Below are 26,312 nucleotides of genomic sequence, written 5' to 3'. Positions count from 1 at the left end.
TTTTATTATTTGCAAATATTTCTCTAAAAGCAGGACATTTGTGCTCAAATAAAATAATTTCATGGCAAATTGAAGCCAGAAAAGGTCAATAATTGGGCTTTTTCTTGCTTGCCGAGTTGACCAGAAACATTTTCAGCAAGAGCAGCTGCCACTGAAACATGTCAGTGTGACTCCATAGATCCTCACATGGTTTGAGTCTACCTTAGAACAATATAATTTCAGAAGCAGCAAACTTGACCCTTCAGTTGTACCTCGATCAATTTCTTGCATGTCAATAACTAACATTCAATAGAGTCAAAGTATGCTTAAGAAGATTCTTTAGACAAGTGATCTAAGAAGACTGAAAGCTTCATCACCTCATGGTACTTTCATACATCAGGAACTGTGATTCTAGTATTTTGAATCTACAGTCATCAAGTTTTAAATTTCCAATCCACTTTTAAAAATTGATTTTGCAACATGGAAAATCCACATTTGCTGCTGAAGAACTGAAGTGAAATAGAATTGTTTCCAAACTATCCTGAGTGGTATGCATTAATTTCCTATACTATTAAATTAAAATAGCATGTCTCAATTTTTCTAATTAAGTTTCCAAAAGATGTTACTTACAAGTGTACTTTTCTGAGCCTCTGCCAACTTTGTAGCAATGAAGTACTGAATTGGTGCAAGGAGCACAATGACAGCTGCACCAACCAATGCACTTGATCCAAGTAAATTATAGAGTAGAATCACTCCCATTATGATCTAGAGAGAAAAACACATGGAGAAGGGAAAATGAATGGGGGTGTGGGAGCCATTGCATGAAAAGATATAATGTTTCATGCAAATATAGTATTTCCTAATTATCATATTAAGTTTATTTGGAAGTCAACTGTATTAGTCAGGGTTCTCTAGAGGGACAGAACTAACCATCAAGTCAACCCAACTGTGATAGTTGGGTTTTGCTATGAGTTATTTGGGGAAAGTTAAGTGCTAGGAATGTACTTTTAGTATTACAATCTGTACAACTGGTGTCAAACCAATTTATTGCATGAAGTTGCAAAGTGGTCCCAAGATGCTTCTGACCTTCTAAAGCAGTCGTCAGATTTTTTAAAGGGCATACAATTTTTCTTGAAAATGCTGCCACTCACCATAAATTTGACATTCTATATTCTCTTGGAATTGTAATAGCTTTCAAGGCTGAGAGGATGGAAAGTAGCAAGCAGCATAATGTGAGTAGAGGATGGTTGTCTGCTGAGCTCCTCACCTCCTTATGACTCCAGATGCCACTTAATGACAAGAAGGCTGGCGCTAACTAAAACTGTTAAAAAGCTAAAGTTGGTGCCCTATTTTAACATACTTCTCTTTAAAGTTATTTCCTGAAAACCAGGGCAAAACCATTCAGACCCATCCTCTCTGGTTTGTCACTGTCTTCTTTTTCTTTTAAAAACTCAGAATTTAACCTTGCTATCCTATCTTCTCTTTCTGAGATATATATTTTCGCTCAGCAGTTCAATTTATCATCTAATCAAAATATCAATGAATGAACTGTATCCAAGCAATCCAAGTATATAATTTATGCCTCTATGTGAATGATATTATTAATAGCAACTTCTTGGGGCAATGACATATTTACTGCCTAACTAATTACGTAGTTTGGAAAATCCAACGAACACAAAAATTTCCTTAAGATCACCCATGATGCAGTAATTCAGAGATTTTTGGTGCACTTGAAATTATACTACCTAGGCAGCTACCTAGTTTGCCTTTCTATAAGAACATTTTTGTAAAATGAGACAAAGTGTATCTTAAATCTTACTTTGTGCCAAGCACTGTTCATAATATATACTTTTATTTGCCTTGGTTTTCCATTTAAAAATGAAAAGGCAAACAATAAATTAAAAACTAGCATCTTGTTTATTACTTTTGCACTTTAATAAATGTGGGACACAGGGACTTAGATGATAGATTGTATCAAATAAGATCTAGAGATTAAGCTTCATCTACATAATGCAAAGCTTAAGATAATTTAAAATGTCCAGCTTATACAGAGGAAAAAACTGAATATATTTCTTTTGCCATTTTTATCCAGTAAGGGGAACAAGAAAACACGTGTCTTTACTAAAATGTTACTTTACATAGAAAATAGCTAAATAGCACTCCAGTTTTTCACTGTTCCTACCAGTTTATACAGTTTAACATGTTGCAATATACTAGCTATTGAAACTATAGGATGGATTAAAGCAATTGCTCTCTTTTATAAATGCTATGAAATAGCTTACCAAAATGAAAGGGGTCAAACTGTGGCTCTGCGACTTTCATAAATCAAGGCAATAATACTAACAACTAACAATTATTGGATGCCCAGGAAATGCTGGGCACTATGCTAGATGTTATAGACATATTAATCTATTTAACCTTGACAATTCTCCACTACTTTATGACAAAGATAGTATTCAGTTTGCAGTTAAGAAAACTAGGGCTTTGGGGAGTTAAGCAGTTGTGTAAATGAGGGGTACAGCAGATATTTGAACCCAAGCAGTATAATTTGAAAGTCCTCTTTCTTAACCTATGCTATAACGCTTATGAGTCTCAGCTTCCTTTTCTATAAAAGAGTGTAATTTCTAGGTCCTTGAGGAATCGCCACACTGTCCTCCACAATGGTTGAACTAATTTACACTCCCACCAGCAGTGTAAAAGTGTTCCTATTTCTCCACATCCTCTCCAGCATCTGTTGTCTCCAGATTTTTTAATGATAGCCATTCTAACTGCCGTGAGATGGTATCTCAATGTAGTTTTGATTTGCATTTCTCTAATGACCAGTGATGATGAGCATTTTTTCATGTTTCTTGGCCTCATGTATATCTTCTTTTGTAAAGGGTCTGTTCATATCCTTTGCCCACTTTTGAATGGGCTTGTTTTTTCTTGTAAATCTGTTTTAGCTCTTTGTAAATTCTGGATATCAGCCCTTTGTCAGATGGGTAAACTGCAAAAATTTTTTCCCATTCTGTTGGTTGTCGATTCACTCTATTGACTGTTTCTTTTGCTGTGCAGAAGCTGTGGAGTTTGATTAGGTCTCATTTGTCTATTTTGGCTTTTGTTGCCAATGCTGCTGGTGTTTTGGTCATGAAGTCCTTGCCTACTCCTATGTCCTGAATGGTTTTGCCTAAATTTTCTTCTAGGGTTTTTATGGTGTTAGGTCTTATGTTTAAGTCTTTAATCCATATGGAGTTAATTTTAGTGTAAGATGTCAAGAAGGGGTCCAGTTTCTGCTTCCATTTGACCCAGCAATCCCATTACTGGGTATATATCCAGAGGATTGTAAATCGTTCTACTATAAGGACACATGCACACAAATGTTCATTGCAGCACTGTTTACAATAGCAAAGACCTGGAACCAACCCAAATGCCCATCAATGATAGACTGGACAGGGAAAATGTGGCACATATACTCCATGGAATATTATGCAGCCATCAAAAACGATGAGTTTGTGTCCTTTGTAGGGACATGGATGAACCTGGAGAACATCATTCTCAGCAAACTGACACAAGAATAGAAAATGAAATACTGCATCTTCTCACTCATAGGTGGGTGTTGAACAATGAGAACGCATGGACACAGGGAGGGGAGTACTACACACTGGAGTCTATTGTGGGGAATAGGAGAGGGACAGCGGGGTGTGGGGATTTGGGGAGAGATAGCATGGGAAGAAATGCCAGATACAGGTGAAGGGGAGAAAGGCAGCAAATCACACTGCCACGTGTGTACCTATGCAACTATCTTGCATGTTCTTCACATGTACCCCAAAACCTAAAATGCAATAAAAAAAGAGTGTAATATTTGCACATTCAAACACTATGCACCTTTTACGGAGCTAAATATTTTACCGCTCTTTGTGTTTTATTTCCTCTGCAAACAAAAATCTTACTTATATTGATTTACTTACCTGAACAGGCATAGCCCATAGATTGGGACACAGGAACAAAAACCACATGAGTTGATTAGTTTCAATGGCAACTAAGTTGTTGATCTGCCCTAGAGTCATCTCCCCCATGGATAAGTTAGATGTAGAGAGCCTAAGAATTTTATTGTAAATCATAGCCTACAAAAAAAAAAGATGGAGAAGGAGAATACATAAAGCTCTAAACTTAAAATTGACACTATAACAAATATTTATTTTTTTTGGGAAAAAAAAAAAGAACAATTCTATAAGGTCATCTTCTTAAATCAACCAGTACAGTTTCTTTATCTTTCTTCCTTCCTTCCTTCCTTTCTTTTTCTTCTTTCTTTTCTTTCTTTTTCTTTCCTTTCTCTCTCTCTCTCTCTTTCTTTCTGACTTTCTGTCATCTGTCTTTCTTTCTATCTTTTTTCAGTGGAGTCTCACTCTGTCACCCAGGCTGGAGTACAGTGGCACAATCTCGGCTCACTACAACCTCCACTTCTCAGGTTCAAATGATTCTCCTGCCTCAGCCTCCCGAGTAGCTGGGATTACAGGCATGTGCCACCATGCCTAGCTAATTTTTTGTATTTTTAGTAGAGATGGGGTTTCACTGTCTTAGCTAGGATGGTCTTGATCTTCTGACCTCATGATCTGCCCGCCTTGGCCTCCCAAAGTGCTGGAATTACAAGTGTGAGCCTTCACGCTCGGCCCAGTACAGTTATTTCTGTTTCAGTATAGTTGTTTTTAGTCCTCAACCAAAAACAGACTTTTTTTTCTAGTGATATAATGAAAAGATGCATTAAACTTTAAGCCTGAGCTCTGGAACAAACAAATAAACCCATAAAATCCCCAAGTAAATGTAAAATTTCAAAAATGTTTTTCTTAATGTGTTAAAGTTATTTTTAATTCAACAGGTTTATTAAATAGCTCTGTTTCTTTCATTAAGTAGACTATAGAAATTTTGTTATTATAATACCAAAAGGAAAGTGGAATGAAAAAACAAAACTGAAGCTACTACTATTCTTATTACTGAAAGGTATACAGCATTCTTAAGAAACAAAGATTATTCACAGCCTTTACATACCAGCAGAGCTCCACGGAGGTTAATGCCAGTCTCTATGGTTACATAGTAGGAAGCCTGCAAAAATGTCCTTTGCAAAATAAGAGCCAAGAAGAGAAGAACTGCTAGAACGTAAGCATTTTCAAGAAATTCCTTTGATGAGAGGGTATCTGAATTCTTTCCCAAAAGAAAAAAGTGACAAATTAAAACTCATCTTTTGATAGACCAGGTGTTCAGTTTGCACTTATTAAAAGATACATAGTATATTTAAATATAAAAACTCAATGTATTTAGAATACAACAGTGAAATGAGCTACAGAAAGGCAATTTTGGCTTATATAAACATAAACCAGGTAAACCCATAAAATCCCCAAGCTGATTAATGAGTGATAGAAATGCCTAATTGAAGGAAAAAAAGGTAAAATTTATTTAAAAAAAAATTAGAGTGCATTTCCTGCAAAAGTATATCACCCCTTAGTAAAACAGTAAGCAATAAATAAAAAAACAAGTTACTTTACCCTCTAATTTGAAAGTAGAAGCTAGAAAATTGATAGCAGGTCAGCAAGACCAATGGGGAAAAAATACAATTTTGGTAGCCTTATTAGTTTAAAATAATTTTGCCCAGTTGACTTTTTCTGATTTCCTATATCTTAATTTATACTAATAAAATAATAAATTATAAAATAGGTAATTTGGCTATATTTCCAGTAACATGCAATACTTCCAGTAACAAAACATGACTTACAAAATTTTTAGTAGGAATATGACTGAACTCAGCATAACAATATCCAAAATTGATTTTTGTTTGTAACAATAGCATACGGTAACTTGTTTGTTAGTAAAGAAGAAAAGAACATTTGACTAAGTACTTTATGTCAATTTGGACATTCTTTATTTTCTATGATTCAGATCTAGTAGAATTCTACTTCTGGTCCCTTCCTCTTCTTTTGTGGAAATATACACAAATGTGCAAGTCCCATTTGTTCTCAGCAAAACATATGGCTTACCTGTCCAAAAGAGAAGGGTAATGGATAAACTCTTACATGAAATTTAGGTATCTGTATGTAATTAGGCTAGCAGGGACAAAACATTACCAAAGTGTATTCAATGGTGAAAATATCTGGTTATTTCAATTATAAATGAACATTAATGTGTGCAAGGATCTGGGCTAAGCATTGTGAACACAAATATGAATGGCTCACCATAATTGTTTCATAAACTTACAACTAGGAAGATAAGCATATCTCTAAGTAATAGGCTTCAGTAAGTGCCAACATAAAGTAAAGAGTGTGTTAAGGGACTCTCAAGGAGAGTCAAATTTCAACTAGGACGATCAGAAAAAGCTTCACTGAAGAGGCGATATTTAACTTCAGCTCTTAAACTGCCTAACACTTTAATAGGTGATATAAAGAGGACAGGAAATCAGATTGAGAGAATAGAAAATGAGAATGGATTCATTTGGAAATAGTTTCTACCTGTGGAACCAGGGCAATTAATACTTATCTTAGAAAGAAACTAGGAAGTTTACAATGCAGTCTAATAAAAATAGAAAATAAAAGATTATATATTTATAATAGTAAACATACAGTATTTTATATGATATAGCCCCAATATAATAACATAATACCTAGTAAAATATAATAATATTACTTGCCCTGATCATTGTGAAGTAGGGTGATGGTTTTTATTACATAAGAAAAGAGAAATGTACAATATTACAAATCACATTGCTAGTATTATTGGTCACTAGCCACCCCTCATACATAAAAGTGACTCAGCCACCCCTCATACATACAAATTATTTAAAGGATTGCTATAAACATTAAATAAAACAATCAATGTATAATTTCTACACAAACTTTCTGGTACACAGTAAATGCTTGTTAAATGTTATAGGCTCTGAATCTCAGGAATAATTTTGTTGGCCAGATTCATTCAATGAATACATAAACGGGATTTTTTTTTCTAAAAGGAAAACTACTGTTTTCTTTCTTTTAAAAAAACATTTAATTATCTGAAAAAATAAAAGCCTATTTGAATGCTCATAAAACTGCATTAATAAAAAGTGACAATTACAATGAAATCTGCCAATAATATGTTTCCTTTGAAAAGCACCAGGAACTTACTCCAGTTGTGTTACTTGTCCCATTCTGGGTTTCATTCACACGCTGAACTATTCCAGAAATACAAAGAGGTCCAGCAAAACCCAGTAAGTCAGCCAGATAGCGGAATGTGCTACTAAGTAGAATTGGTCGCCCAAAAGCTCTGTACATTGCAAGCCATATAGATGGAGTCCTATTTGGATGATCTGCAACTTTTTTCTGGGGGAAAAAAAAACAAAAACAAACCAAAAAACTGTTGGAACAAAATAAAACTGCTTAGAGTAGTAACTAATCTCAACTATGGAAATTCCTTCTTACTAAGGGTTTAAAAATAGACGTTAATGAGTGCCTTTCAACATAGTATCCATAATTCTGTATCCTTGCCTTCTATGCAAATAGTAGCTACTGAATGCATTTTAATGAAATAGAGAGAACGAGAAGTAAACAGGACAATTTTTCGAAGACTCTATACTTTTTTTTTAATGAAAGGATGACACAGGATTCTTAAAACGTAATTCATTTTTAATTTTCTTTGATTTGGAAAATGTATATTTGTCATGAAAATTGCCAAATAACATTGCATATAGCAGGCATAAGAGTAAAGCATTAAGATCAAGGTTATAGGCAGACTGGTCAAGATTTTTGGAGTTACTAGAACACAACAGGTTTGCCTGTCCAATGATTATAAACTAAACAAAACAGATTATTCCAACTTCAACTGTTTTCTCCTCCATGGTGTTTCTTATCTTCATGAATGGTAGTCAATACATTAAAAAATTATGGCAGACTTGTGTTTTCTAGTATTCCTCAAATAAATGCAAAATGAAGAACAGCATTTATTCTTAAGTCGAGTCATGGCTTCACACAGCTACAGTTGTTTGTTGTAAAGATTTTAAGACCTAAGCAATCATCATAATTAAAACTTAGGCAAGAGGTAAATAAAGTTTTTTCATTGTGGCAAGGAAGTCAACTCACTGGAATAGAGCTCAATTATGTTCCCTATCTGTTAAAATAAACAATTTGTTTTCCAAAGTTTATGTAGACATTAACACATCAAGTTCAAGATAATCTCTGTTGTAAAGAGAACTCAGAAAAATTAAGCTATGCTTAGGCTAGACTGCAAACATCTTTACTTTAGCAGTTTTAAAAATTTTATGCAATACTTTTCCCAGAGGTGAAACCAGAGAAATGACTAAGGTTCATTTTAGTAACCTTTTCCTGCCATTTAATTTCATAACACGTATTTCTGACACAAAACAGATTATGTTCGTCATTTACCATAAATGCTTTGTTGATCCTGATTTAGAACAGCCAAAACTCGTTAGCTGTTTTATCATACTCTATTTCCTTCCAGTATTGTTGGGAATCCTAATATTTTAAATGGCAATGGTATTTGTAGATTATTGCAACAGAAAACACATCTACCATTGAGGGTAGCATGTATGACTATTTAGAATGATAAAAGATAAAATGAAAATATCCAAAGACTCTCATCTTGAAATTTTTTAAAACAATAATAAACACGTAGGAAAAGTGCCAGAGGAAACCAATTTTGGCAGCCATATAGGATGATACATGGAATAGGCAGACAATGTCCTTTTATTTAATTTAGTCTCCCATTTTGAACTATAGAAGCTAAATTTTAGTCAATAATTAACACAAGGCTTTAAATTTCCTAAAATTGATTATTGGTAGGTATCTATTTTACCTCTTTATATAACAAACTTTTTATGCTTGTAAAAAGACAATAACAAAAATTTAATTAGTTATGAATATTATATGGTAATGGATTACTATATATGAGCATTGAACTTAATTTTTACTTTCCACTTAGTGACGTATCCCAGAGAAAAGACAGTACTCACTCTATCCTTCCTCATCTATTAATGGGGCAACTAATATAAGTACGCTTCATTGGCTCTTCCAATATTCCAGGTCCAATTAACATGATTCAAAACTACAGAGGAAGAAAAATGAAGGAAAGCTACTCTTCCTTAACTATACATATGAATTAAGCTTTGTGTCCATATATTTAATAGGAACATTCTCTCTTATTAAGCACATGGATGACAGATACTAAATTACCTTTTGTTCTTCATATGCATCTTTTAGGCAAACATAATTTGTTACTGCTCTCATTGCTATTGGCAATTTTCCAATTGCCTTCAGATCAATAGGCTTTTTATGAGCAGATATAATAAGTGTGTTCATCCACCAGTATGTTGCTTTTGACAGCAAATTCACAAATGGTTGAAGAAATCTCACTCCCAGATCCTGGAGGTCTTCAGGAGGCTTTACTTTCTGAGGATTCATGAAGAACACATATCTCTGTGGCAAGAAAAATTCCACAGCATGACAATTAGTCCAGTTATTTTCAACATATTACAAATAAAATTTTGACCTTTTCTACATTTTCATATCAGGTGACCAAAATTTATACTTTAATGACTCTCCCCATCCCTTTCTGAAATATTCTTTGAGATATTTTCTTCTGTTGTGACTTGATTAGCTATTTAATGCCAGAATTTTGCATTTAATTTTCTTGGGTTCAATTCTAAAAGATCAGTTAACCTTTTAAAGATAGTTTTTATTAAGTCAATGTTTCATGACATCCTATGATAGGGTCAACCACATGAGGGCTTTTACATTGTTTAGATTTAAAAATGTGTCATCAAGACTATTATTGAGTCACTATTGATCTGTGGCTTGCTGATGTTAACTGACTAGTCTCTGCATTAATTGCAGCATGTATCTTTCTACTCACAGATCAAGTTCAAAGTTCTCTGATAAAAAATGAATACTGGAAAATCTATCTCTGGTATCTCACACAACATAATGGACAGCATTAAGTGGTAGAAAGTACAATCAATATGGAATTACAAACCAGGTATGTGTCTTGACCATATTACTTTGGATATATAGCCAAAGCTATCTCTGTATGTTTCTTCATCAGTGAAATGAGCAAACTGGATTAGATTATTTTCTTTTCAGTTTTAAATTTCTAATAATGCAATATTTTGCTTAACTTAGGTATGCTTGATACCAATCATGGAAGATGGAACATTCTCCTAAAAATAATTTCTTCTGTAATATAAACTGAGCATAATATCTGATATATAGCAGGCACTCAATCAATCTCTATTTGTGAACAAATAAATAGTTTCTAGAGTCACACCGAGAATTCTGAAACATTAATTTCCTGTACTTAGTGATTAGTTCAGCTTTATATATATAAATCAAATGCATTTGTTCATCTTTCTAAATACTAATTATTTCTGGCTAACGGTAATCTTTCACACTGGGGTCTTGAATCCAAGTAACTAAACAAAAACCATTAGCTGCCTACCCTGACGCGAATGACGTTGATCTCCACAGCCATCAAGAGCCCATTCAAGATGACCATCATGCCTGTGATGCAGAAACGCAGGTCTGATATGCCCAAACCAGATTGACAGTACTTAACCAATTTTATTGTTTTTGTAATAAAGGCCATTACCCAATACAGGAATAGGGCTGAAAAGAAAAAGACAAAAAGAGAAAGATACAATCTTTTCTTAAACTTCACTAGCATTTGAATATAATTATGATGCTTTTTAATAACAAAAGCAATTTTATGTACTGTATTTCCACATGGTTTCACTTGGCAAGAAAACAATATATATGATTTAGTGTACTTCTGGAGTTTTGAATTGTAGGAGTAATAACTTTAAAATGTTGAGTGCTTCCACTCTGCCCATAAATGATAGATGGGAGGATGTAAGGAGATACATAATAGGATATTCTAGACTCTTCAAAATGTATGTCTAAGTCTATAAATTTTAAAAAGTGGCTTCATATCTTCTGGTCTTGTTTCCAAAGAGCCTTGATGATATGAACAATTCACAAGTTATTATCTGTATAACCCACTTCATAGGTATATTGCAAACCCAAGGATATGTCTCATGGTATTACCCTGGAATTATCATGGAATTCATGTATCTATGTAATTGAGTTTCTGCCTTACAGATTCTTATTCAAGTTGTAAGTGACTTTTCTTAGCCAAATGGTTTAAAACACCATGCCCATTCACATAGCACAAAGAACAATGATCATCCAGAGCAACTGAGACTTCAAGTACTTGGGCCAGAAAGGTGAGGATTACACTGCCTTAGAACCACAACCAGCATTTTGCAGCAAATACTTTCTGCAAATGAGGTAGAAGCAATGACTTTCTTAGAAATATTTTGGCAAGTATACAATCTACTTTTAACTTTGAATAAACGTCAGTACAAATAAATATGGTCTAAGAAAGAAGAAATCTAAGACACATGTAAGGCTATCCAGCTTGGACCACATGTGTCAGAACCAGAAAAGTTGAGTGATCACTTCATTAGTGAAAAATAACTGAACATTGGCATATGAACTCAACATAGTTCTTGTTTTAGCTTAAATATATGGTCAGAATGGATTTATTTAAAAAAGACCAAATTATATGCTATCTAAAGAGAGTCACCTTAAGTATTAGAAAGAGTAGATTAAAAATAAGTACAATGAAAATATATACATGAAGACAAGCATAAGAAACTTGGAGTGGCTATATTAATATCAAACATAGCAAACTTCAAGACAATTATTACCAGAAACAAAAAGACTTTTAATAATAATTAGTCCATTTTGTAGAAAAATACAACAATAAAATATGCATATGCCCAATAAAGATTTAGAAGATCTATTAGAACACTGTCAAACCTCGTTTGATATTTATAGAACTATTTGAGATTTGGTACTCTAAAATTACATCTAACATCTTCAGATTTTACCTTCTTATTAACTGTATACAGTACTGGTATAGATTATATGTTTATTCAGAAAATAAAGAGTAAAGAATTTGAAATGGGCCGGGCTCAGTGGCTCAAGCCTGTAATCCCAGCACTTTGGGAGGCCGAGGACGGTGGATCACGAGGTCAACAGATCGAGACCATCCTGGTCAACATGGTGAAACCCCGTCTCTACTAAAAATACAAAAAATTAGCTGGGCATGGTGGTGCATTCCTGTAATCCCAGCTACTCAGGAGGCTGAGGCAGGAGAATTGCCTGAACCCAGGAGGCGGAGGTTGCAGTGAGCCGAGATTGCGCCATTGCACTCCAGCCTGGGTAACAAGAGCGAAACTCTGTCTCAAAAAAAAAAAAAAAAATAGAAATCATATAGAGTAGATATTCTGACCACAATAAAACTAAATTAAAAAATCAGTTCTTCACAACAGACTATTGATTTTCTATTGCTACTTAACAAACTACAACAAACTGAATAGGTTAAAACTGCACACATTTATTATCTCACAGTGTCTAGGATTCAGGACTTTGAGCCAGGGTCAACTGGGTTCTCTATTCCAGGTTCTCACCAGACTAGGTTCTCTGCTCCAGGTTCTCACCAGGTTCTAGGTATTGGCTGGGACTGCTGGCTCAACACAGGCTCTACTGATTTGAGACCTTCCTCCATGCCATACTTTATGGCTAGAACCTAGGCACAGGTCCTACTCACACTCGAGGTGAGACAGTAACAAAGGGCATGAACATCAGGCACAGAGATAATGGAAGTAACTTTTGATCTTTTCATGTGGTAAGATATCTAAAAGCTTCTAAATATCTGGAAATTAAACAATAGTTACTAATAATCCACATGTTAAAGAAGAAATCACTAAAGAAGTCAGATAATATTAAAATATATTAACTATATTATAATAAAAATATTACATGTTTAAAATTCAAGAAGTACAACGAAAATGAGACTCAGAGGAAAATTTATAGCTTTAGATATTTATTTTACAATATAAGGTTCAAAACTCCATATTTATCTTAAAAGCTCAGGAAAAAAAAAAAGGACCAAAAAAAGAATGAAAACAATAGAGTAGAAAACAATAAAATAGAAAAATGAACAATTGATAAAATGAACAAACTCAATAATGCCATTCTTAGAAAAAACTAATAAAATTGATAAGCTAGACAGTTCAAGAAAAGAACACAAAAACCAATATTAGGAATGAAAGAGGCACTATCCTTACATACCCTACATACTTTAAAAGGAGAATCAGAAAATATCATGAATAACTTATGACAATATATCCAAAAACTTACATGAGATGGAAAATTACTTAAAAATGTAACTTATCAAAACGAACATAAAAAGAAATAGATACTCTGAAAAGCCTATATAGTCACTAAGAAAGTTAGATGATACATTAACTAAATTCTAAAATTTAGATATAAAATTTTATTGGATATAACACTGTGTAATACAGAAATAAACTCATAATTTTAAATCCTCCATTAGTCCAAACTCCAGGTCCCTATGACTTCACTAGTGATTTCTATTCAACATTTAGGAAAGAGATAAAATTAACCTTATACAAAGTTTTTCAGAAAATAGAGAGAAAACATTTTCCAATTCATTTTATGGAAGCTGTTTAATACAGAATGTATAAGCCTGAAAAAGATATTACAAGAAAATAACAGATAAACATCCTTCACTACATAGATGTAAAACACCTTCACAAATAAAATCTAGTAATATCAAGCATGCATAATATATTATGACTATGTGTGGTTCATCCCCGAAATGCACTGGGACTTTATTTGAAAAATAGATCAATGCAATTTAGTACACTATCAGAAATGCAATTTTCCTAATGGATACAGGAAAAAAACTTTAGGAAAATTCAACACACATTCAAGACTTTAAACACCCTGAGTAAGCTTTAAATAAAAGAAAACTTACTGGGCAAATAAAGGTTCACTATGCAAAACATATAACTAACATTACAATTAATTATGAAAGACTGACCATTTTTTTCCCTAAAATCAGGAAGCAGACAGGATTTCAGTCCTATGCCTATTTGGCATTTTGCTGGACATCTAGCTACAGCAATATGACAAGAATAAAAGAAAAAAGAAAGCATAAAAAAGGTTGAAAAAAACTAAGTGTCTCTATTTGCAGATGGCATGTTTGTTTATATAGAAAATCTTAAGTAACCTAAAAAGAAATAACTAAAAGTAATAAGTGAGTTTCTAAGGCTGTAAGATACAAAAAAATGAAAAGCCCTTTCTCTAAGATCAAAAACAAAATAAGAATGCCCACTTTCACCACTGCTATTAAATTTAGTACTAGAAGTCTTAGCTAGAGCAGTCAGATAATATGAAATAAAGAACATCCAGATTGGAAACAAAGAAGTAAAATTTCTTGTTTGCAAATGATAGCCAAGACCATCCTAAGCAAAAAGAACAAAGCCGGAGACATCACACTACTTGATTTCAAACTATACTACAACACTAGAGTAATCAAAACAGCATGGTACTGGTACCAAAACAGAGATACACACCAATGGAACAGAACAGAGGCATTGGAGGCAATGCCACACATCTACAACCATCTGATCTTTGACAAACCTGACAAAAACAAGCAATGGGGAAAGGATTCCCAGTTTAATAATTGGTGTTGGGAAAAGTGGCCAGCAGTGTGCAGAAAGCAGAAACTGGACCCCTTCCTGAAACCTTACACTAAAATTAACTCCAGACAGATTTAGGACTTAAACATAAGACATAACACCATAAAAACCCTAGAAGAAAACCTAGGCAAAACCATTCAGGACATAGGCATAGGCAAGGACTTCGTGACTAAAACACACAAAGCATTGACAACAAAAGCCAAAACAGACAAATGGGATCTAATTAAACTCCAGAGCTTCTGCAGAGCAAAAGAAACAATCATTAGAGTGAAACTGCAACCAACAGAATGGGAGGAAATTTTTGCAATCTACCCATCTGACAAAGGGCTAATATCAAGAATCTACAAAGAACTGAAACAGATTTACAAGAAGAAAACAAATAAACCCATCCAAAAGTGGGAGAAGGATATGAACAGACACTTTTCTTTTTTTTTTTTTTTTTTTTAATTTTTTATTGGATTATAGGTTTTGGGGTACATGAGCAGAGCATGCAAGACAGTTGCGCAGGTACACACATGGCAGTGTGCTTTCTTTTCTTCTCCCCTTCACCCACATTTGGCTTTTCTCTCCAGGCTATCCCTCCCCACCTCCCCCTCCCACTGGCCCTCCCCTTTCCCCCCAATAGACCCCAGTGTTTAGTACTCCCCTTTCTGTGTCCATGTGTTCTCATTTTTCATCACCCGCCTATGAGTGAGAATATGCGGTGTTTCATTTTCTGTTCTTGTGTCAGTTTGCTGAGGATGATGTTCTCCAGATTCATCCATGTCCCTACAAACGACACAAACTCATCATTTCTGATTGCTGCATAATATTCCATGGTGTATATGTGCCACATTTTTCCAATCCAGTCTATTATCAATGGGCATTTGGGTTGATTCCAGGTCTTTGCTATTGTAAACAGTGCTGCAATGAACATTCGTGTACATGTGTCCTTATAGTAGAACGATTTATAGTCTTTTGGATATATACCCAGTAATGGGATTGCTGGGTCAAATGGAATTTCTATTTCTAAGGCCTTGAGGAATCACCACACTGTCTTCCACAATGGTTGGACTAATTTACACTCCCACCAACAGTGTAAAAGTGTTCCTTTTTCTCCACATCCTCTCCAGCATCTGTTGTCTCCAGATTTTTTAATGATCGCCATTCTAACTTGCGTGAGATGGTATCTCAATGTGGTTTTGATTTGCATCTCTCTGATGATCAGTGACGATGAGCATTTTTTCATATGATTGTTGGCCTCATATATGTCTTCTTTCGTAAAGTGTCTGTTCATATCCTTTGCCCACTTTTGAATGGGCTTGTTTGTTTTTTTCCTGTAAATCTGTTTGAGTTCTTTGTAAATTCTGGATATCAGCCCTTTGTCAGATGGGTAAACTGCAAAAATGTTTTCCCATTCTGTTGGTTGCCGATCCACTCTAGTGACTGTTTCTTTTGCCGTGCAGAAGCTGTGGAGTTTGATTAGGTCCCATTTGTCTATTTTGGCTTTTGTTGCCAATGCTTTTGGTGTTTTGTTCATGAAGTCCTTGCCTACTCCTATGTCCTGGATAGTTTTGCCTAGATTTTCTTCTAGGGTTTTTATCGTGCCAGGTCTTATGTTTAAGTCTTTAATCCATCTGGAGTTAATTTTAGTGTAAGGTGTCAGGAAGGGGTCCAGTTTCTGTTTTATTGAACAGACACTTTTCAAAAGAAGATATATATGAAGCCAATAAACATATTAAAAAATGCTCGTCATCACTGATTATTAGAGAAATGCAAATCAAAACCACATTGAGATACCATCTCACACCAATCAGAATGGTGATCATTAAAAAATCTGGAGACAACAGATGCTGGAGAGGATGTGGAGAAATAGGAACACTTTTACACTGTTGGTGGGAGTGTAAACTAGTTCAACCATTGTGGAAGACAGTGTGGCACTTCCTCAAGGACCTAGAAATAGAAATTTGATTTGACCCAGCAATCCCATTACTGTGCATATACCCAAAGAATTATAATTATAAAGACACATGCACACGAATATTCATAGTGACATTGTTAACAATAGCAAAGACCTGGAACCAACCCAAATGCCCATTGATAATAGACTGGACAAGCACATATAAGCTATGGAATACTATGCAGCCATAAAAAAACGATGAATTCATGTCCTTTATAGGGACATGGATGAATTTGGAAACCATCATTCTCAGCAAACTGACACAAGAAAAGAAAATCAAACACTACATGTTCTCACTCATAGGTGGGTGTTGAACATTGAGAACACATGGACACAGGGAGGGGAGCATCACACACTGGGGTCTGTTGGGGGGGTCAAGGGAGGGACAGTGGGGGAGGGGCAGGGGGTGGTGGGGAGGTTGGGGAGGGATAACATAAGGAGAAATGCCAGATGTAGGTGATGGGGGGATGGAGGCAGCAAACCACATTGCCATGTGTGTACCTATGCAACAATCCTGCATGATCTGCACATGTACCCCAGAACCTAAAGTACAATAAAAAAAAGAAAGAAACCCAAAAGAACTAGAATAGCCCAAGCAAGCTTCAGAGAAAAACAAAGAAAATGTTGTATGACTTATATTTACGACTTCAAGAACTCCAAAGCAAGAGAAAATGTTAGTGGCATAAAAATCGATGAATACATCAAAGAAACAGAAAATAGAGCCAAAAATAGATTAAATTTAGTCACATGATTTAATTTTATTACAGAAGTACCAATGCAATCTCATAAGAAATGGAAATTCTATCCTACAAATGGTGCTGAAACACACTGATATCCACTTGGGAAAAAAAGAACTTTGACACCTACCTTACACCCTATACACAATTACTTTAAAATGAATCACTGTCCTAAAGCAAACAGGAGAATAGGAGGGAAACTTATTTAGAGGAAAGACAAAGATATCTTAAGACACAGAAAGCAGTAACTGAAGACTAGAAGAAATGATAAATTATACTACATGAAAATTAGAAATCTTCTGCTCATTAAAAGATCCTGTTAAATAAATGAACATATATGCCACAGACCAGAAAGAAAACATTCTCAAAACATGTAACTGATGACGTGCTAGTATCTAGCATGTGCAAAATATTCCTTCAACTCAAGAATAAAAGTGCAGCCCAATAAAGCATGGGCAAAAGATATGAACAGCCACACCCCAAAAATAAAAAATGGCCAATAACTCGTCAAAAAGTGTTCAACATCATTAGTCATCAGAGAAATGCAAATTAAAACCACAGTGTGTTACCAGTCCACACCCACTAGCATGACTAAATTAGAAAGACCAAGATCACCAAATGATGAACATGTGGAAATGGAACTCCTACACCTTGTTAGGGAGTACAAAAAATGACACAACCATTTTGGGAAAAGATGTCAGTTTCTTAAAATATGAACATTTACCCACTTATCCTATGACCCAGCGATTTCACTCTTAGGTATTTACCTAAGAGAAACAAATACATATAGCCACAAAATACTTGTTAAGAATGTTGATAGCAGCTTTTCTTCTCATGATAGTTAAAACCTGGAAATAGTACAGGAGTCTATTAACAAGAGGTTGAAAAAATTATGATATAGTTATACAATGAAATATAATTAGAAGAACAAAATATTTATGTTACATCATGGCTGAGCATCAAAAAAAATCATACTTACAAAAAAAAATCCTTACTTAAAAGTCTAGCCGAGCATACTCAAAATCAGAACCCATCAGCAACGGAACAAGCCCTGATGGAAAAGGACTCATCAGCAACCGAACAAGCCCTGATGGAAAAGGACTCATCAGTAACGGAACAAGCCCTGATGGAAAAGGACTGTGTTCCATTATCTGAAGTAGGCTTTAAAAGGTGGATGATAAGAAACTTCTGGGAGTTAAAGGAACTTGTTCTAACCCAATGTAAAGAAACTAAGAACTTGGAAAAAAGGTTCGATGAAATGTTGAAAAGAATAGACAATATAGAGAGGAATACAAATGAACTTATGGAGTTGAAAAATACAACACGAGAACTTAGTGAAATATGTACCAGCTTAAACAGCCGAATGGATCAAGCAGAAGAAAGGGTATCAGAGGTCGAAGATCAACTTAATGAAACAAAACAACAAGACAAGAATAGAGAAAAAAGAATAAAAAGGAATGAGCAAACTCTCCAAGCAATATGGGACTATGTGAAAAGACCTAATATACGCTTGATTGGTGTACCTGAATGTGACGGAGAGAATGAATTCAAGCTGGAAAATACTCTCCAGGATATTATCCAGGAAAATTTTCCTAATTTAGCAAAGCAGGCCACTATTCAACCCCAGGCAATACAGAGAACACCACAAAGATATTCCTCAAGAAGACCAACCCCAAGGCACATAATCGTTAGATTCACCAAGATCGAAACGAAGGAGAAAATATTAAGGGCAGCCAGAGAGAAAGATCAAGTTACCCATAAAGGTAAGCCTATTAGGCTTACAGCAGATCTCTCAACGGAAACCCTACAAGCTAGAAGAGAGTGGGGGCCAATATTCAATATACTTAATCAACAGAACTTTCAGCCCAGAATTTTATATCCTGCCAATTTAAGCTTTACATTTGAAGGAAAAATAAAATCTTTTAGGAACAAGCAAGTACTCAGAGATTTTATTACCACCAGGCCTGCTTTACAAGAACGTCTAAAAGAAGCATTATACACAGAAAGGAACAACCAGTATGACCCTTTCTAAAAATACACCAAAAAGTAAAGAGCATTAACATAAAGAAGAATTTTTATCAACGAAAGGACAAAATAGCCAGTTAATATCAAACAGCAGCAACCCTAAATTTAAATCGACCAAATCTCCCAATCAAAAGATACAGACAAAATCTAACGGTATATCCAAAGATATACATAGACTCAAAATAAAGGGTTGGGGAAAAAAAAAACATACCAACCAAATGGAGAGCAAAAATAAATAAATAAAAAGCAGGAGTTGCAATTTTCACATTTGACAAAATAGATTTCAAAGCTACAAGGATACAAGGGTAAAAGGATTAATGTAATAATAAGAGATCTTAACACCCAGATACATAAGACCCATAATGAGATTTAGATTCAACGAGACAGAAAATTGATAACGATATCCGGGACTGGAACTAAGATTCAGAACAAATAAACTCAATAGAGCTCTCCATTTTAAACATACAAAATATACATTATCCACAAAATTTAACGATATATCTAAAGATATACAAAGACTCAAAACAAGGGGATGGAAAAAAACTCACCAACCAAATGAAGAGCAAAAATAAATAAATAACAAGCAGGAGTTGCAATTCTCACACTTAATAAAATAGATTTCAAAGCTACAAGGATGCAAGGGTAAAAGGATTAATGCAACAATAAGAGATCTTAACACCCAGATACATAAGACACATAATGAGATTTAGATTCAACGAGACAACAAATTGATAACGATATCCAGGACTTGAACTCAGAGCCAGAACAAATAAACACAATAGAGGTCTCCATTTTAAACACATAAAATATGCATTAACCACTTTAAAAAAAAAAAAAAGTCTATACTGTGTTATTCAATTTACATCAAGTTCTAGAACAGGCAAACCTAATTCATGGTGGGGGTAAAAATCAGGACAGTAAAGGTGAAATTGGGTATAAGAAAATTTGCATGGCAGGGTGAGGTGTCTTATGCCTGTAATCCCAGCACTTTGGGATGCTGAGGTGGGTGGATCACGAGGTCAGGAGTTCAAAACCAGCCTGGCCAACATGGTGAAATCCCAACTCTACTAAAAATACAAAAAAAAAAATTAGCCTGGCATGGTGGTGCGCGCCTGTAATCCCAGTTACTGAGGAGGATGAGACAGGAGAATTGCTTCAACCCAAGAGTTGGAGGCTGTAGTGAGCTGAGATTGCACCCTGCACTCCAGCCTGGGTGACAGAGCAAGACTACGTCTCAGAAAAAAAAAGGAAAATTTGCATGGATGATAGTTATGTCATGATAGGATTAAACAGGTACATGTATTTAGCAAATTAAAATCTCTGTGTTTCATGTAAATAAGTTTTATCTTACAAAAAGAACTGTAAATTTAATGGTATGCATGAAGTGTTCACAGAGAAAGCATATTAACGTCTACAACTTACCAAAAAGGCATCAAAACTAAGATGGAGAGAGGCTTGTATAGAAGGATTGAAAAGATGTAGATATGTGATAAAACAAAGAGAACAAAAGTAAATTGAAAAATTTAGGCATTGGGTAGGTGGGAATTCACATGATTCTTTCAACTTTCTGTACATTTGGTGATTTTCATAATGAAATGTTGATACAGAATTACTAGCATTGTGGTCTTAAAATGAGTAACTTTTCTAGGTCCAAATTTTTTCTGCTAAAATAACAAGAAAGATTATCTTTTATCTCCATGTCCTTCCATCAATAGAATCAAATTGTGCCCTCTGTCTTGCACCTACATAACAATAATAAGACCCTTTTGATTGCATTTCCTTCAAAATACTATTAAAACCTATATTACTTTCTAGTTGTATCTTATAACTTTTTTTATCACCATCAACTTTTCAAAAATGTATATTTAGCTTATTAAATTTCAATTATATATTTTTGCAGCTACCTGCTGGAAATTTCTTTTTTTTTTTTTGGCATCTTCAGACTTCTATGATAATGTCTGCCTCCCATTAATTATCTATTAAGAAAACTAAAAGGGGAGGGACTGAAGATGGCGTGGTGAGAACAACCCAGGATTGAAGTTCTCGGTGAATGCGCGGAGAGGGTGAGTCAGGGCTGCATCTCCAGATGGATCTTTGCTGCCCACAGAACGGGGAAATTCCCAGGTATAAAAGAGAGGCGGGACGCCAGGCAGAGGTTTTGGCTGGTGCAGCTGGCGGCTGGTGCAGCCGGCGACCAGCACTGTAGCACAGCGGCGCTACACAGCGCTTCGCACAAAGCGCACTGGTCCGGGTACCCTGTTGAATCGGCAATCTGAGACTTGAGAGGGCTGAACCTGAGACTGAAGGGGACATGGACAGTGAGCCAGGTCAGGAGATTCCAGGGAAAAAGTGTTTGGGGTAGCGCAGTGGGACAAACAAAATGGCGATTCCAAACGCTCTGGGTGGAGAGGTTCCCTGTGGGCACAGCTGAACCCAGGACAGTGCAGCTCCGTGGGGGAGGAGCGTCCACCATTACAGAGGCAATCCGCCCCTGAGGTACACACCCATTGCTGACGCAGCCTGCCGTTGCCGAGGACACCTGCTACAACAGACAGACTCCACCGCAGGGCGTAGCCCGTGGCAGCAGGGCGGAGACCACAGCAGCAGGGCAGAGCCTACAGCAACAGGACGAACCTCACACCAGCAGGGCGGAGCCTCGGCAGGCAAATAGTGACTAGACTGCCTCCTAGCTGGGCAGGACAGCACAACAAACACTCACAAACAAAGCCCCACCCCCCCCACCGAGACAGAGCATCTGAGAAAAAAAGGGTTTTTTAATGAGTTCTGCTGCAGCAGAATTAAATGTAGCAGCCTAACAGCCCTGAATGAACAACAGAGCTCACAGTTCAGCACTTCAGCTCTTATAAAGTACAGACTGTCTCCTCAAGCAGCTCCCTGACCCCTCTATATCCAAAAGACTGACATTTGGCAGGCATCATTCTGGGACAAAGATAGAAAAAGAGACTGGTAGCATCCCTCAGTGTTCCACAGCTGCTATACGTGCACCCCAGACAAGCAGGGCCTGGAGTGGACCTCAGGAGTCGTACAGTGGAGGGGCTAGACTGGCAGAAGGAAAACCAAGTAACAGAAATACTTCATCATCAACAATGTGGGCGTCCACTCAGAGACCCAATCGAAAAGTCAGCAACTACACAGAGGACAGGTGGATAAATCCACAAAGATGGGAAGAAACCAGCGCAAAAAGGAGGAAAACACCAGAAACCAGAACACCTCGCCTCCTAGAAAGGACCAAAACTCCTCACCAGAAAGGGAACAAAGCTGGACAGAGAATGACTGTGATGAAATGACGGAATTAGACTTCAGAAGGTGGATAATGAGAAACTTTTGTGAGCTAAAAGAACATGTTTTAAATCAATGCAAAGAAACTAAGAACCTTGAAAAAAGATTTGAAAAAAGATTCGAGGAAATGATAACAAGAATGGATAACTTAGAGAGGAATATGAATGAATTAAAGGAGCTGAAAAACACAATACGAGAACTTTGCGAAGCATGCACAAGTTTCCACAGCCGAATTGACCAAGCAGGAGAAAGAATATCAGAAGTCGAAGATCAACTCAATGAAATAAAATAAGAAACCAAGATCAGAGAAAAAAGCGCAAAAAGGAATGAGCAAAGTCTCCAAGAAATGTGGGACTATGTGAAGAGACCTAACCTACATTTGATAGGTGTACCAGAATGTGACAAAGAGAATGAATCCAAGCTGGAAAATACTCTTCAGGACATTATCCAGGAAAATTTCCCCTACCTAGCAAGACAGGCCAACACTCAAACGCAGGAAATACAGAGAATACCACAAAGATATTCCTCAAGAAGAGCAACCCCAAGACACATAATTGTCAGATTCAACAAGGTTGAAATAAAGGAGAAAATACTAAGGGCAGCCAGAGAGAAAGGCTGGGTCACCCACAAAGGGAAGCCCATCAGACTCACAGCAGATCTCTGGGCAGAAACACTACAAGCCAGAAGAGAGTGGGGGCCAATATTCAACATCCTTAAAGAAAAGAACTTTCAACCCAGAATTTCATATCCAGCCAAACTAAGCTCCATAAGTAAAGGAAAAATAAAATCCTTTGTGAACAAGCAAGTACTCAGGGATTTTGTCACCACTAGGCCTGCTTTACAAGAGCTCCTGAAAGAGGCACTACACATGGAAAGGAACAACCAGTACCAGCCATTCCAAAATCACACTAAATGCTAAAGAGCATCAATATAATAAAGAATCTACAACAACTAACGGGCAAAACAGCCAGCTAGCATCAAAATGGCAGTATCAAATTCACACGTAACAATATTAACCCTAAATGTAAATGGACTAAATGCACCAATCAAAAGACACAGACTGGCAAATTGGATAAAAATCCAAAACCCATCAGTGTGCTGTATCCAGGAAACCCATCTCACATGCAAGGATACACAAAGGCTCAAAATAAAGGGATGGAGGAAGATTTACCAAGCAAATGGAAAGCAAAAAAAAGCAGGAGTTGCAATTCTCATCTCTGATAAAATAGACTTTAAAGCAACAAAGATCAAAAGAGACAAACAAGGCCATTCCATAAGGGTAAAAGGATCGATACAACAAGAAGAGCTAACGATCCTAAACATATATGGACCCAATGCAGGAGCACCCAGATACATAAGGCAACTTCTTAATGACTTACAAAGAGACTTAGACTCCCACACAATAATAGTGGGAGACTTTAACACTCCACTGTCAATATTAGACAGATCAACCAGACAGAAAATCAACAAGGATATCCAGGGCTTGAATTCAGACCTGGAGCAAGCAAACCTGCTAGACATTTACAGAACTCTCCACCCCAAATCCACAGAATATACATTCTTCTCAGCACCACATCACACCTACGCTAAAATAGACCACATAAGTGGAAGTAAAGCACTCCTCAGCAAATGCAAAACAACTGAAATCATAACAAACAATCTCTCAGACCATAGTGCAATCAAGTTAGAACTCAGAATTCAGAAACCAACCCAGAACCGCACAGCTTTATGGAAACTGAACAACTGGCTCTTGAATGTTGACTGGATAAACAATGAAATGAAAGCAGAAACAGAGAAGTTCTTGAAAACCAATGAGAACGAAGACACAACATGCCAGAATCTCTGGGAAACATTTGAAGCAGTCTCTAGAGGAAAATATATAGCAATAAGTGCCCATATGAGGAGAATGGAGAGATCCAAAATTGACACCCTATCGTCAAAATTGAAAGAGCTAGAGGAGCAAGATCAAAAAAACTCAAAACCCAGCGGAAGACAAGAAATAACTAAGATCAGAGCTGAACTGAAGGAGATAGAGACACGAAAAACCCTTCAAAAAAATCAATAATTCCAAGAGCTGGTTTTTTGAAAAGATCAGCAAAATAGACCACTAGCCAGACTGATTAAAACGAAAAGAGACAACAACCAAATAGATGCAATAAAAAATGATAAAGGGGAAATCACCACAGATTCCACAGAAATTCAAACCATCATCAGAGAATATTACAAACAACTCTATGCGCATAAACTAGTAAACCTGGAGGAAATGGATAAATTCCTGGACTCCTGTGTCCTCCCAAGCCTAAACCAGGAGGAAGCTGAAACTATGAATAGACCAATAACAGGGTCAGAAGTCGAGGCAGCAATTAAGAGCCTACCACACAAAAAAAGCCCAGGTCCAGATGGGTGCACAGCCGAATTCTACCAGACACACAAAGAGGATCTGGTACCATTCCTTCTGAAACTATTCCAAATAATCCAAAAAGAGGGAATCCTTCCCAAATCATTTTATGATACCAATATCATCCTGATACCAAAACCCGGCAGAGACCCAACAAGAAAAGAAAACTTCAGGCCAATATCCATGATGAACATAGATGCAAAAATCTTCAATAAAATATTGGCAAGCCAATTGCAACAGCAAATCAAAAAAGTTATCCATCATGATCAAGTAGGATTTATTCCGGGGATGCAAGGCTGGTTCAACATACGCAAGTCTATCAACGTAATTCACCACATAAACAGAACCAAAAACAAAAACCACATGATTATCTCAATTGACGCAGAGAAGGCATTTGACAAAATTCAACAGCCCTTTATGCTAAAAACCCTCAATAAACTTGGTATCGATGGAATGTATCTCAAAGTAATAAAAGCTATTTACGACAAACCAACAGCCAATATCATACTGAATGGGCAAAAACTGGAAGCATTCCCTTTGAAATCTGGCACTAGACAAGGATGCCCTCTCTCACCCCTTCTACTCAATATAGTACTGGAAGTTCTAGCCAGAGCAATCAGGCAAGAAAAAGAAATAAAGGGTATTCAAATAGGAAAGGTGGAAGCCAAATTGTCTCTATTTGCAGACGACATGATAGTATACCTAGAAGACCCCATCGCCTCAGCCCAAAAACTCCTGAAACTGATAAGCAACTTCAGCAATGTCTCAGGATATAAAATCAATGTGCAAAAATCACAAGCATTCCTCTACACCAATAACAGACTTAAAGAAAGCCAAATCAAGAACGAACTGCCATTCGCAATTGCTACAGAAAGAATAAAATACCTTGGAATACAACTCACAAGGAACGTAAGAGACCTCTTCAAGGAGAACTACAAACCACTGCTCAACGAAATCAGAGAGGACACAAACAGATGGAGAAACATTCCATGTTCATGGTTAGGAAGAATCAATATCGTGAAAATGGCTATACTGCCCAAAGTAATTTACAGAATCAACGCTATCCCCATCAAGCTACCATTGACTTTCTTCACAGAACTGGAAAAAACCACCATGAACTTCATATGGAACCAAAAGAGAGCCCGCATAGCCAAGTCAATTCTAAGCAAAAAGAACACAGCGGGGGGCATCACAATACCGGATTTCAAACTATACTACAAGGCTACAGTAATCAAAACAGCATGGTACTGGTACCAAAACAGAGATATAAACTAATGGAACAAAACAGAGGCATCGGAGGCAACACAACATATCTACAACCATACAATCTTTGATAAACCTGACAAAAAC

General features: G+C 36.2%; 1 protein-coding gene across 18 annotated transcripts in view; it reads right to left on the bottom strand.

Moving 5' to 3' along the window:
* The window catches only part of ABCC9 (ATP binding cassette subfamily C member 9), a 249,344-nt gene that overhangs the window by 104,893 nt on the left and 118,139 nt on the right, over nucleotides 1-26,312 (bottom strand). For all 18 annotated transcript variants that reach the window (XM_078336069.1, XM_078336077.1, XM_078336076.1 and 15 more), the window contains 6 exons: nucleotides 10,429-10,595; nucleotides 9,168-9,410; nucleotides 7,107-7,301; nucleotides 5,005-5,157; nucleotides 3,927-4,082; nucleotides 610-744 (listed from right to left, as the gene is read on the bottom strand). In XM_078336069.1, coding sequence (XP_078192195.1) covers nucleotides 610-744; nucleotides 3,927-4,082; nucleotides 5,005-5,157; nucleotides 7,107-7,301; nucleotides 9,168-9,410; nucleotides 10,429-10,595 — 1,049 coding nt within the window. The remainder of the gene's footprint in view (nucleotides 1-609; nucleotides 745-3,926; nucleotides 4,083-5,004; nucleotides 5,158-7,106; nucleotides 7,302-9,167; nucleotides 9,411-10,428; nucleotides 10,596-26,312) is intronic.

The sequence above is a fragment of the Callithrix jacchus genome, chromosome 9 (genome assembly GCF_049354715.1).
Source record: "Callithrix jacchus isolate 240 chromosome 9, calJac240_pri, whole genome shotgun sequence".
In the NCBI taxonomy this organism is placed as follows: domain Eukaryota; kingdom Metazoa; phylum Chordata; class Mammalia; order Primates; family Cebidae; genus Callithrix; species Callithrix jacchus.
The sequence above is the reverse complement of the archived record's forward strand: the minus strand, read 5'-3'. Positions and strand labels throughout refer to the sequence as shown.